At 39.4% G+C, this 12,719-nt stretch overlaps 2 protein-coding genes across 3 annotated transcripts; both read right to left on the reverse strand.

Moving 5' to 3' along the window:
- Positions 1-797: 797 nt before the first annotated feature.
- Positions 798-8,756, reverse strand: LOC108141621 (ethanolamine kinase). 2 transcript variants are annotated; one of them, XM_017265087.2, is made up of 5 exons: positions 8,591-8,756; positions 5,690-6,047; positions 2,590-3,152; positions 2,054-2,503; positions 798-1,378 (listed from the first exon to the last, which is right to left on the reverse strand). In XM_017265087.2, the coding sequence occupies exons 2-5, from the start codon at positions 6,044-6,046 to the stop codon at positions 1,297-1,299; spliced, it is 1,452 nt and encodes a 483-aa protein (XP_017120576.1). In that variant the 5' UTR covers position 6,047; positions 8,591-8,756; the 3' UTR covers positions 798-1,296. The 2 variants fall into 2 exon arrangements, with proteins under 2 accessions (XP_017120576.1, XP_041566600.1); XM_041710666.1 differs by lacking the exon at positions 8,591-8,756 and adding an exon at positions 8,523-8,542.
- Positions 8,757-10,959: 2,203 nt separating this feature from the next.
- LOC108141609 (proteasome subunit alpha type-7-1) lies at positions 10,960-12,222 on the reverse strand. Its single transcript, XM_017265065.2, has 3 exons — positions 12,007-12,222; positions 11,708-11,937; positions 10,960-11,636 (listed from the first exon to the last, which is right to left on the reverse strand). Exons 1-3 carry the CDS (start codon positions 12,106-12,108, stop codon positions 11,219-11,221), a joined length of 750 nt encoding a protein of 249 aa, XP_017120554.1. The 5' UTR covers positions 12,109-12,222; the 3' UTR covers positions 10,960-11,218.
- Between the last annotated feature and the right edge of the window lie 497 nt (positions 12,223-12,719).

Genomic DNA, 12,719 nt, shown 5'->3' on the forward strand with positions numbered 1-12,719 from the left:
GCCCAGATCAGCTGTTCGTGCCACTCACATGTCGGAGTAGCATTAACTAAATGCTAATGCGCCAATGGAATCAGGCACATTTAAAAAGTCCACTAATGCGGCAATGGAATCAGGCTATAAGACAATCCCCAACAATGATGAGCCCCGCCATTCAACTTTTTTCCGAGACGCTCCAGAGTAATTGCTGCCATTGCCGTACCGTTCAATCTCTCATTGTAAAGTTAATATAATAAATAATAATAATAATTTAAACTGCTTCCTGAAAAAGAGTTCTCAAAAATGTGGCTTTTTTTACACGAATTGACCATACTCCCACATTAAACGCGTTCGTCTGAGAGAACGTACTTATTCAAGTATCATTAAAGTAGCTAATTTCTTTACTTTCTTTTTAGTCTCCCAAATGGCTTTGATCCCCCAAATATGTCTCGAAGGTTTCGTCACCCACCCACTTTCCCATTCATAAGGGAAAATTCGACTTCTCCCACTCTTCGAAAATTTGTATCACGTCACCCATGCCTGATGCTTATTTGGACGACAAAATGCTCCAAAAAGCACAGGAAGCAAGGATGATAAAGTATATAAGGAGCCTAGTCTTTTTTTATTTAATTAATTAATTTAAAAAACAAATAGCGAAAGTATATTGTTTTTATTCAAAACAAAAGCAAATTTCTTCGATTGAAAGAATGCGTCAACATACGGAAATCCTTATTTCCCATTTAAAGATTATTTTCGTAATTTTTGCGATAAATTCCCGCTATCACAAAAGCCTTGAATAAAATGATTGATAAATGCTTATATTTTAAAGTACATACCTTCGTTTTATTTATGGCTACAAAATATCAATTTATACAAATTAAAGAACATATACAAATTCTTTATATATACAGTGCTCTCCCTTAAGAGTGAACACTTGATTATGTAAACATTTGGTAAAAGTGAATTTTTAAAAATTTTCGTTTAAACTAAAAAAAAAAGGACTTTGTTGCTGAAAACGTTTTTGTTTTGTTTAAAAATATGTTTATTTTTTTGTGATTCGTTATAGTGAACAAATTCGATTCAGTGCACACCCTTGGGTTTTCTTAGTTCACTGTTTCGAGTGAGCACTGTACATACACTAAGGCTGGCACGAACACGACACTAATTTAAGTTTGCTCTAGTTTTTGTTTCTGATTTCTGAACACACGTTTTATATACATATGTATAACATTGAGACCCGTTCCAGCCTTAGTTTACACATATATCACTGGGCACATAATTCAGTTACTCCCAATGCGGTGAGTGGCCGGGAGAAAGAAATCACTTATTGTTCTTTGCTGCAGTCAATGACAAAAACTCCACCTTTCGGGCCAAGTATTCATTGTAACGAAGAAATGCATAGCTAGACGGGGCGAAAGAGAGTGAAAAGACGAGCATTAGTATTTACTGGTAATGGTTAATATCCAGAGACATAATAGTTCATTTAATATACTCGAAGATATGCTTATGGTTTTCTATTTTATAATTACGGTTTAAGTTTTAATAAATATCAACGGATTCATATAGCTGTCATTGGAACGATCAACAAATCCATCGGCAAAATGACATGGCTTCATTGCTTTTAAACATATACGCATAAAAAAACAAAAAATAAATTTAATCGTTTTATAGAATATTTTATTTTTCTAATAGCTGAGAGGATATATAAACTTTAACTGGCCGAAGCTTGATTTTTTTTCTTGTTTATGAGTACTTTTGGAATCCGATTTCCAAATCCCTAAAATGTATACAAAGGTTATATATTCTTTCTCAGCATAAACACAACCGAGTCAATATAGCTCTGGATGCGTGTCCTATGACTAGTTAGATGCCCATAAATATTTGGGAATTCTTTAAAAATATATACCAGACTTGCTAATTCCACTTAATGTCATGCTGATCTCGGTAAAACTCTTTCTATAAAATGTCTATATACATGACGATAATACTTCGATTTCAATTTCTATTTTTAGTTTGAATGATGAAAGGACCTTTGGATCCACTTAAAATCTAGTTTCTATCTAGAGCAACTACATACCCAACATAGTCAAAATCGATAGTGGAATGCTCAGCTTGCAACAGGGACCACACCGTCCAAAAGATATGCGATGCCAGTGCAAACTGGTTGACCTGGACGTAGAGCAGCTCGACTTCCTGGCTTTGAATGTGGCTGCGCTGGAGGTACTCCTCCAAGTAAACCCTCAACCACTTCAGCTGGAAATCGCGCTTCGGGTAGCGAGAGTAGTCGACTTCGTCCACGCCGCACATCTCCGCGAAGTGGTTGCCAATGTCGAACGCCTGAAAGTTGTAGTCGGCATACTCGTAGTCGATGAAGTTCACGGTGTTTAGGCTCTGCGTGTAAATGACATTGCCCAGCAGAAGGTCGTTGTGGGAGAAGACAATCGGACTGTCCAGAGCCTCAAGGTATTCATACAGCTTGTTGAACTCCTCGCGCAGGCGGCCGATAGGTAGAAACGTTTCTTTCACTCTGCAATTCGAGGGATTGGATTGGATTGGATTGGATTAAAAGAAAGAAAAATGAGAAACGCTGGGGGAAGCCGGAATCAGGCATACCTTTTGTGTTTTTCAGCATCACTAAAACGTTCAGGTACTAAATCCAGAAAGCTCTGCGTCTTCTTCCAAATCATAGGCAATGGTTTGGTCGCCGAGCTGTCCCCGTGCTTCCTCACTTTGCGATGCATCTCGGCCATGCGACGGGCAACCAAGGGCCAAATCTCTGGGCAGAGCACACTGTCCGTGTTCAGGGTGGTTCCAGGTACGTATTCGTAGACGAGGCCGTTCTTGAACGTGGCATACAGCGATGGCGCTAGGCCGTACGTATGCAGTAGAAGAAAGTTTTGCGTCTCCGCCTTGCGGTCTATCAGTAGGTCCGTTTTGTTACCGTATATCCTGACCAGCACTACGTTATCGGAGTACTGTACAGGTGCCCCGTCCGCTGCCAGATCGTCTGTGAACTCCTCATCGTCCTTCTCGATGATGACAGGATCCTCGGACTGCACTGGCGACAGACCCTGGGTCTTGATAGGTAGATACGATCCGCCGTTCTCATCTCTCAGTTTGGAGATTTCATTATGGAAACATCCGACCAGTTTGTTCGTGATTCCATCGGTAAAACTCTAAAATGATCAAGAACCAAAATGTTACGGTTTAGGTTTAGTTCGTGCTCATCGCAAGTAAGAGAGGTGAAATGAGTTAGGACTAATTCTAGTCAGTGGCCTCTACGTGCTTTAAGTGCATAACTATGTACGTTAAATTATTGCATCACCTATTACCATTTGCTACAGAAAGATTTATTAGTAGTTCAAGAATTCATTTTTAAGGCCGGAGCTCAAAAGCTACATTATAAGGCTTACGGCACCTTTCTTATCGACTCCACATGCTTCTTATGTACATATATTCAAGTTGGGAAGCACAGCACATGGTGTTAAGGCACATACAAAAGTACTTGTGTAATTGCGGTGATAAACTTTTTGACATTAGTTATTTGCGTGCTAAGCGTCTCGGAAAGACCCCCTATTATTGATACATACATATGAATACCGTGAATACCGTGCGTTTCATAATGAAAACACAGGCACAGATAAGATAAAGGAATATTAAACAAATCCAATTAAAATATTCAAAGAAAAGCTGAAAGAAACAAAGAAGGAAGGGGTTCGTTTGTACATTGTACGGAGGAGTTGTTCAAATATATATGTATGTAAGAATAGGAGTAATACTTTAGGCGTATAGTAACAAATTTACTTGAAACAGTTCAACAACATTGGGTTTACGTATACGATGTTAACCGCACCTGGAAGTTTCTAATGAAACTCTAATAAATAACCAATAAACAATATTTCTAAGTTATCGCCCTTAAGACCACTTAAGATAACAGTACATTGAGCAATCGAAACATTGAAATAGGTAACTAGTTTTTTGACGAAGAACATCTTAAACAATAAAACGCAATCAACGAATTTTAAGATATACTTTTGTACTTTTTGGCTCACTGTTTTCTTTTATTATTTACTTTATTACTTACTATTATTTGAAGCGTACGATATTAAGAACAAATATGCTCTACTGCTATTATTTTAGAGCGAGCACCAGCATATTTGAATTCTGATGAATGGTCTGACAAAAAACAAATAGAATTTCCATAATTGTTGGGTTCTCTGATTAATGGTTTTGGCTTAAACTTTACTACTCGGCTTGAGCTACATATTGTGCGAAAAAAAAAATTGTTAAGCTATAACTCAAAATCTAAAAGTGAAGTGAAATCAGAAGCACGCTTGTTTGACAAATCGTTTATATGCTTGTTACATAATATACGTTGTTCAATTTATATAAAATTTGCAATTGTATTTAAATAGTTTAAAGATTTGGATAACAGTGCCGCTGACACTTCGCTGAATCATCCCCTTTTTCAATAAGTATTTGTAATTTTTTTAGTCAGCGACGTCAAGTGTCCCTAAAGCGGTCATTCTTAATGTTGTTTACGATATAATAAACAACCCACAACAACTTTAGCAACACTCTATACCATGTGTGGCTTAAGTCTGGCTCTTTCCATAATGAATCTTTTACAAGTTAATGGTTAGAGCGAAATGAGGCATACTTGTACATATAACACCTAACAGATTGAACAACATTTTTGTTGCCCATCAACGATTTGCCAACGTTTAGCACTCAACATTTCTGACTGGAGCTGTTAGCTGATAAGTAATTCTCGTACAAGCTGTGTACACCAATTAGACGTCATGCATACATTGGTGTATACAGATAGTGAGGTCAAGACGTGCGGGTAGGTTTCCGATAAGGCAAGAACGCCCCACTTCAAAAGAAGAATGATTAAAGCAGCTTCAGGCATTTGTACTTTCCTCTAAACTCAACAGGCGTCCCCTTATCAAATCGGGACACACTAAAATCAAGCCCCTAAAAAACAGCCGTATCAGTTTTGGGTTCATCTGTGAAATATGGACGGACGGACGGACGGTTAAAAACACTCGAGTCAATTGCACCTGTTTGCGCCACCTTGTATATAAGACCGTGCGATTTCATTAGAGCCTCCAACTAATTGGCGCGAAGGCCTATTTCTTGGCTCCTACCTTTCCTCCGTTCTCCCAGCTCCCCGCTCCATGGTAAGGAACAATTATTTCCCCCAGAGCCGAGCGCTAGATTAGCAAACTGGTTTCTACTGCGTCTCGGTCTCGGCACTCAGAATTCGAAACTCTCGCAGTCCTAACACTAACACCAGCGTAAAAATGTTAATTTCGAATAACAATCCCATGGGTCTCCGTCTCCATTGATATAACAAAGTCTATTTACAATTATCAAGGCAGCGGCGAGTACGTTGTACATATTATATAATTACTATTGGAAGGTGGGTTGTGGAATAACCCTGTTCAAACTGTGTTAGCAACTACGAGTATACAAGTTATCCCCCCGTTCCGCACACCAGTTAGTGATCGTAATAAATGATATAAAAAAAAAACATACTTCATCATCATCATCTTTTGGGCCGGATAACGATCTGCGATCTGCGAACTACCCTGATCTGATGGAGTAGAGAATATGACATTGATGGTTTTGATATTCCTTAATTTTTTTGGGGTATGATATGGGGGTGGAGAGAGGGTGAGTGTTTTTTGGTGGATGAGCTTTACTTTACCTTAAACTCGACGTGGCTGAGGTCCCAGGTCGGTCGAATAACCTTCAACAGTTCCTTGGCCCCTTGAATCACGTCGGCTTCTTCAACAAATATGGGGACAAAGGGAACAATCGCCTCTTTTCTTGATATATCCTCCTGTTTTGCTCGAATATCACGCGAATTGTTGTCGTGTTCGTTATCGCTTTCGTTTGGATACGAATTGGAATTAGAATTCAATTGGTTCTGGACCTGGTTCGATTGCGAGTGCTGATTGACCGTCTGACGAACTAAGGATAAAGAATCTTTCATCACTTTGGGGTTGCCGCCACTTGTTGAAATCTGTCCTGTGTAACTGTTGCTCTTGGTTTCTGTGCCCATTCTATTGTATTATATATGTGAAATACGAAAGTGTCAGGTCGGGTCATACACATAAAACAACAATATCAACAGCAAGTATAATGAGTAAGTAGCGTTAAAAACTAATCCGAATACAAAACGAACCGATAACCCAACTACCAAGGTTCCCCCAACCCACAGCCCACCAGTAGCAGTATCCAGTAAGTATACTACGCCCATGTCCTCTCACTCATGCGCACCGATACCAAAGGTACGTACAACAACCGTAAACCAGTTAGCAGAGTAATAAAAAAATATTTTTATTAAACTAAAAAACGTTTGCTATAAAAGAAAAAAAAAATGACGATCACACTTTTAGGGTCTACAGTTTCTGAAACACAATTATGAGACAAATTACGAGACGGATTATTCGTATTAAGAATAATTTTAAATTGTTAATAGATTTTTTGTATTAATTGTCCACTAGTTAGGATTACCACAAATCGATAGATCTCGACGTAGGCTTTAATATAATATTTAAATTTTTTCTGTTTTTATTGTTGTTTTTATTGTTGTTGACTTAATAGGTGACTTCTTTGCAAACGTCTCCGAAATTTTAACCAATTATGAACATTTCATTTATTTTGAGTAAAACAAGTTCTGAACATGATATTTATAACATGGAAGTTGTGGAAAAATCTTTTCAATTATTTCATTGTGTGTGTCTTAATAGTTTTAGTTTTTTTAACTTGTAAAATCCTAAAATTGTTAAACATAAAAACTATTATATAAAATTAAAAAAAAATTAAATGATTAAAATATATTTAAGTTTTTTTCCACAATATTGGAAAACTTTAGTAACACGGACAACTCCCAATTTTTAAAGCTCAAAAATGGGAAAAACTTTTTTGGTATATACTGGACGACTAATTCAATGAATTGCTGAAAAATACATTTATAGCAATTGAGGGATGACCCAAAATGTTTACAGCTGAAATTTCCAATTAGCTGTTTCAGCAAGCTAAAGCCCTTTGTTTGTCTCGGCTTTTGATTGATTTCTAGGAAATTACCTAGGAAAAGCAACAAGTTCAACTATTGGATTTATTAACAAGCAATAGACTTAGTAAACTTCTTTATTTGTATATATTGCACTAGTTTGTGATTACTTTCATATTGGGAACAGTGTTGCGTTCCCAATTTTAGTAGAAAAGAGCGATTTCCCTGGCTTTTCAGCAATTCAACAAAATTTTTAGCAGCCCCTGGGTTGCTTAAATGTTTAAATTTCAGAAAGTTGAAGTTGTATGGAACAGCTGACGAACAACTAACTGAATTTCCCAAATTGTTTTACAGCTCGCTAAATCTACCCGATATTGTATATCTGCTAGAATTTTCCACAGCCGGAAAAAATTTATACTAACTCGAGTAGGCAACTTGGGAATATGGCAAATACATAGGTCAAACCAGTCAATAGGATCGTCGAGTGTTAATACAATTTAAGATCGTAGCTTCTTAAATGAATTGGAACTGAAATAGTTTTTGGGTGTTCCCGAAACGTTTGAGTCTCTGAATTGCTAAAAATTCAGCAGATATATACTGAAATTCGGTCAGCGGTTTGTCAGCTGTTCCATACAAATTCAACTTGCTGAAATTTCATCAGTTCAGCAACTGTTCAGTACATTTCTGCTGAACTTTCAGCAATACATTCCGATTCAGACTTTTCGGGAGTACCCAATTTTTGTTGATATTACTTGTAAAATAGTGTGTGAAACCATTTCCCAAACCCCTTGGATCCAGATCCGCTCCTGGAGCGGGGGAATGCAGGCACACACTTGCAGACTTAAATAGGGCGTTTAACGTTAATGCTTGTGAGTACGCAGGCCATGCACTCCACGGAAATCATGTGTTGACCAACTCAGATAAAATCCCTGGGCCCAGATGCAGGTAATTCGGTCATAATCACGCGACATTCGGTTTTGCTACGATATTAACATGCTTTTTTCGCAGCCAGGCCAAAAATTTGTTTAGAGTTTATGCATACAGGCAATATGTGCGTGCCAGCAAATACTGCATGTGTGTGCATACGCAGTGTTTGGGGCCCTGTGCACGAGCCGAGTTCCCACCTCGTTTTTTGGCAGGTCCTGTATGCTTTGGTACCCAGTCATGGGATTGAACCTGACACTTTCGGTAAAAGGTCGGAATTTAAAAAACCACGTACATATACATAGGTAGTTGCTCTTTTGCGCTTCCCCAGGCGATAAAATCAAAAACCCACATGAGAACTCGGCTCGTGTAAGGCGGCCTTTATAGCGTTCTGGGTTAAGAACCCCCGCTATCGCGACCCCTGCCCTACCCTCGCCGACCGACCACAATCCAACAACCGAACAATCCTTTTTCAGCCCGTGGGATGCTGGTGGAATTGCAATTCCAAACTTTTAATTTCGATTCGGTTCTGATTCGATTCGTGTTCGCATGCAATTTTCAAAACGACAAACAAGGTAAAATAAAATAAAATGTGTACCAATATGTCAAGCGTCAACGAATGCAAACGCACACTGAGGTGAATTGTTAGTTGTCTACACACGTTACCTTCGGGTATTGATTGTTTTTTAAAAGAAAACACAAAAAAAAAGCCGCGAAAATCACACAACCAGATTATTGATTTTGGCCCCCGCTGGATTTGGCGCACACAAAAATTCGACTGGGAACAGCGGGCGATGTAGGCTGTGGTTGACTTGGCGAATAAAGTGGGACCGCGATAGAGGTGGAGAAACATCGATGCCAACATCGATGAAACCGATTATTTCAAAACATCGGTTTCATCGATGTTTGGCGGGGCACCATCGATATTTGTCCATCTCTACTCTGCTTCCGATCTGCCGCAGCGGTGCCCAATATTCGTCGTCTACTAACATAAATGTTAGGAAAACGACGACTAAAGCTCTGAAAATCCACTTTTTGTACAAATTTCATATATGTATTTGAATTATTAGTTCTAGTTTTAAACCAAAATTTTTAGAACACGACGTTTTTCTAATAACTCCACAAAAAGTGAGTTTCCTATCGATAACGATACAAAATCCATTACACCAAAAAACTTTTACATTTGACACATATTTTCATATTTGCACAATGTTTATTGTTTAAGCTAGAAAAAGCCTATGAGAGAAAGCGAGAGGCAAATAACGGGCGAACACTTCTCCACAGTGCCTTTTTGCACGTCGGTACTCAGATCGACGGAAAAAATACTAAAAATGTGCAGAGCGTTGCCAGACGCCAGTTTTTAGTATATTCAGAAAATAATGCATATCCTCATGGATATTTTGTGTTTTTTGAAAGCACTAACTTTCGAGTTTTATAACCTAGTTTCACTTATGTGAGTTTTCTATCCATATCGGACGCATTGGCTGCCTGAAGGAAAATGACGGTTGTTTATTTTTATAAGTAAAAGCGACAAAACAAACAAAATCTGGTAGCAACATTGCCTATCCAAGCGAAACGGGTAGGATTTTTGAACTGGTTTTTCCACAGAGCCACCATCACCAGTCCGTCAAAAGTCACAGTGGCGTAATCATAATTATTTTATTTTGAACGGGGTCTTTAATTTTATCAAACTGTTTAAGAAGTACTTTTTCTTTCTTTTATTTTATTTTAATACTATGGATTAGTAGCTTAATTCCCTTTTCCCACACAGTCCCTCCGTGGGAAACAGTTGGGATTCTCACAGATCACATCCACCATCCGATAACAGCTAGTCCGAACAGCTGTGGCTCGTAAAGCATAAGCAAAGTCAACAGGTCAACCATATTTGAGCCTAGTACTCAGATCGACGAAACAAGTTTGCCGCCTATGAGGGAGAACGAGAGGCAATAACCGGCGGACTCAAATCGACGGAAAAATATACTAGAAATGTGCAGAGCGTTGCCAGACGTCTGGGATGAACTCTCGATGAATGTTTGTCAGGCCCTGGCGAAAAGAATACAAAATTTAATCTTTAAGCCGCCATTCCAATACCAAATTTAAATCTAGCATCCTTTATATTCAACATCTTTGATTTTGCTTTCTCAAATTAATTTGTTTACTGTTTGACAGTATGATCGAAGCACACGAATGAATCTGGGTGAATCTGATAGTATATTCAGAAACTTCGGTCTCACTAGAACTAATAAAGATTTTTCGCTGGCGAAAATGTTCATCGATCTGAGTACTAGGCTTATGTTTTTATGATAAGCCCCAGATGTTAAGGGCAACTGTTAAGTGATGGTGGATGTGCTCTGTGGAAAACGGAATTTCACATTTGTCAAAAATTCCATCCGTTTCCAACGGATGAACTGTGTGGAAAGAGGACATAAGAAGAGGTTGAAACAGTTCGATACATCGTTATAGCGTCTGCACTCAGCCGCTTAAAAGAGTTGTAGCGAAAAAGTTGAAGCGACCCATTTACACAGGCATAAACAGCTGATCGACGTACTAAAAGAAAACAAACCTTAAAAGAACAAGAAGAGAACACAAAATTCCATTTTCCCGACAAAAAATGGATATTAACGCAAAGCTAAATACAATTTTGGCATTCGCAAGTGGAAAGTTTTTCCTTTGCTAATAATTTATCTACTGATGTTGGCCTTTGATGGATGATATATCCCTTGAATCCGCAGACTTGGTCAAAATGCATCTCCATTTCCAAAAAATCCAAAAGGAGTCAAGTAAAAATCATCCAAATACCTAAAAAATACTGAATCACAACCGAAAGCTGTCCGTCTGAATGGGCTATTAGTTTTAGTTTTTCAACTGTATCAAGCATTTTCAACCCTGTTTTTGAAAACTTTGCCCTAACTTAATTTGAAACCATAATCCTTGATGTTTCAGGAACATGTTATCAAATAAAACAATCAAAAATTGGTTCATGGAAATAAGTATTTTGCCTATTGTAAGAATGCAATTAAAGAGTCCAACAGATATTCCGTTTAATGAACGATGACACATGTATTTTATACATATCATATAGTTTTATACCGTTATACAAAGTTCCAAAGAATAGAAAATTATTAGTTAAAAAAAATTGCATTCGGGCTGCCGAAGCTAGGGGTTGAAGCGTTTTCCAAGTCAAAGCCATCTGCTCTAATAAGCAGGAATAGTGGGGGCTTTACAACAGTGCCACCATGTAGATTTGGAAAACAGTTCAAAGAAGGCCTTCCCTCGAAGAGTGCCAACTGAGTGTTACTTTTTCTGTTTCTTCTTTTCAAGCTCCTCCTCCTTCTCCTTCTCAATGATCTTAACGTACTCGGCGATGACTTTGCTGTCCAGCATTTTCAGTGGTTTGCCATTTTCCATGATGGCTACCTCCAGATTGTTCTGGCCAGACTGGGCCACCTCGAGGAGGGCGCGGATAGCCAGCTTGACGGCTCCGCGCTCGGTGCTCACCTCCTCCTCGCGGTAGGTCTTCTCGAAGAACTCGCGCACCACTTTCGCCGAGCGCCCGGTGGCGTTTGCCTTGTACTCGTAGAAAATTCCGGACGGTTCGGTCTGGAACAGATGTGCAGAACCGTCGGCATCGAAGCCGCCAATAAGGCAGGATATTCCGAAGGGACGGCGGCCATTGCTCTGCGTATACTTCTGCTTCAGCTGAGCAATGTATCTGTAAAGCAAAGCGAAGCAAATCAGCCATCAGAACCACTGTGGAGGAACAGCTTCCACTCCGATGCCTACCTGGTGATGTACTCGAGGGTCACCGGATCCTCTACGTTGAGGCGATGGCTCTGGCACTCGACCTGGGCGCGGTTAATAAGGATACGTGCATCGGCCGTGAGACCGGCAAAGGCCATCACAACGTGGTGGTCGAGCATGCAGATCTTGCGCACCGTGCGATCCTCCTGCAACTTGGCCACCGACTTTTTCTCCACACCAAGTACCACGCAGTTGGCCCCTCGAACGCCGACCTGTGCGACAAGTCCAAGATTGAGTCGGCTTGCACGGGAATGTTTTTCGAAAAGTCATTCGGTACTTACCGCTGTCGAGCCCTTGCGGACCGCCTCCTGGGCGTACTCGACCTGCAGGAGGTGGCCGTCCGGCGAGAATATGGTTACAGCCCGATCGTAACGCGAGGACATCTTTTGGTTTTATTTAGCAGCTGAGGTATTTCCACAATTATAAGTCTTTAGAATTTCCCTTGTCGTCTCCGGCAGGCCAGGGCAATGATGATGCTTTTTTGAGGAAATGCCGCAGTGTGACCGCAGCACGAACACCGCTTTTAAACATATCGTAATATCGGTTGGCAGACCACTGAAAACTATCGCTTTTAAAAAGCTAGATATTTTGTACATTTTATTTTGCGCTGTTTTTCGTTCGCTGTTTGTTCTTCGGTAAAATATTAACAATAGAAAATTAAACCAAAATTATATTAATAAAATACATTTTCTCTCTAGTCAGAAATTGCGAAAGCAAGCGGTTGAAATAGTAAGCCTAGAACTTAGATCGACGAAGTCTGTTCGTTAGCTATGAGAGAGAGCGAGAGGCAAAAACTGGCGAACACTTTTTGACAAGGTCTTTGTACAACCCGGTACTCAGATCGACGAAAACCGCTATATAATTTTCTCGTATTTGTTCGTTGATCTGAGTACCGGGGTGTAAAAAGACCCTGTCGATAAGTGTACGACAGATTTTTGCCTGTTTTGATATCATCGATCTGAGTACTATGTTTAAAAAGCAAGCATATAATTAT

This window comes from Drosophila elegans, unplaced genomic scaffold, assembly GCF_018152505.1.
Source record: "Drosophila elegans isolate 14027-0461.03 unplaced genomic scaffold, ASM1815250v1 contig_149, whole genome shotgun sequence".
Taxonomy (NCBI): Eukaryota; Metazoa; Arthropoda; class Insecta; order Diptera; family Drosophilidae; genus Drosophila; species Drosophila elegans.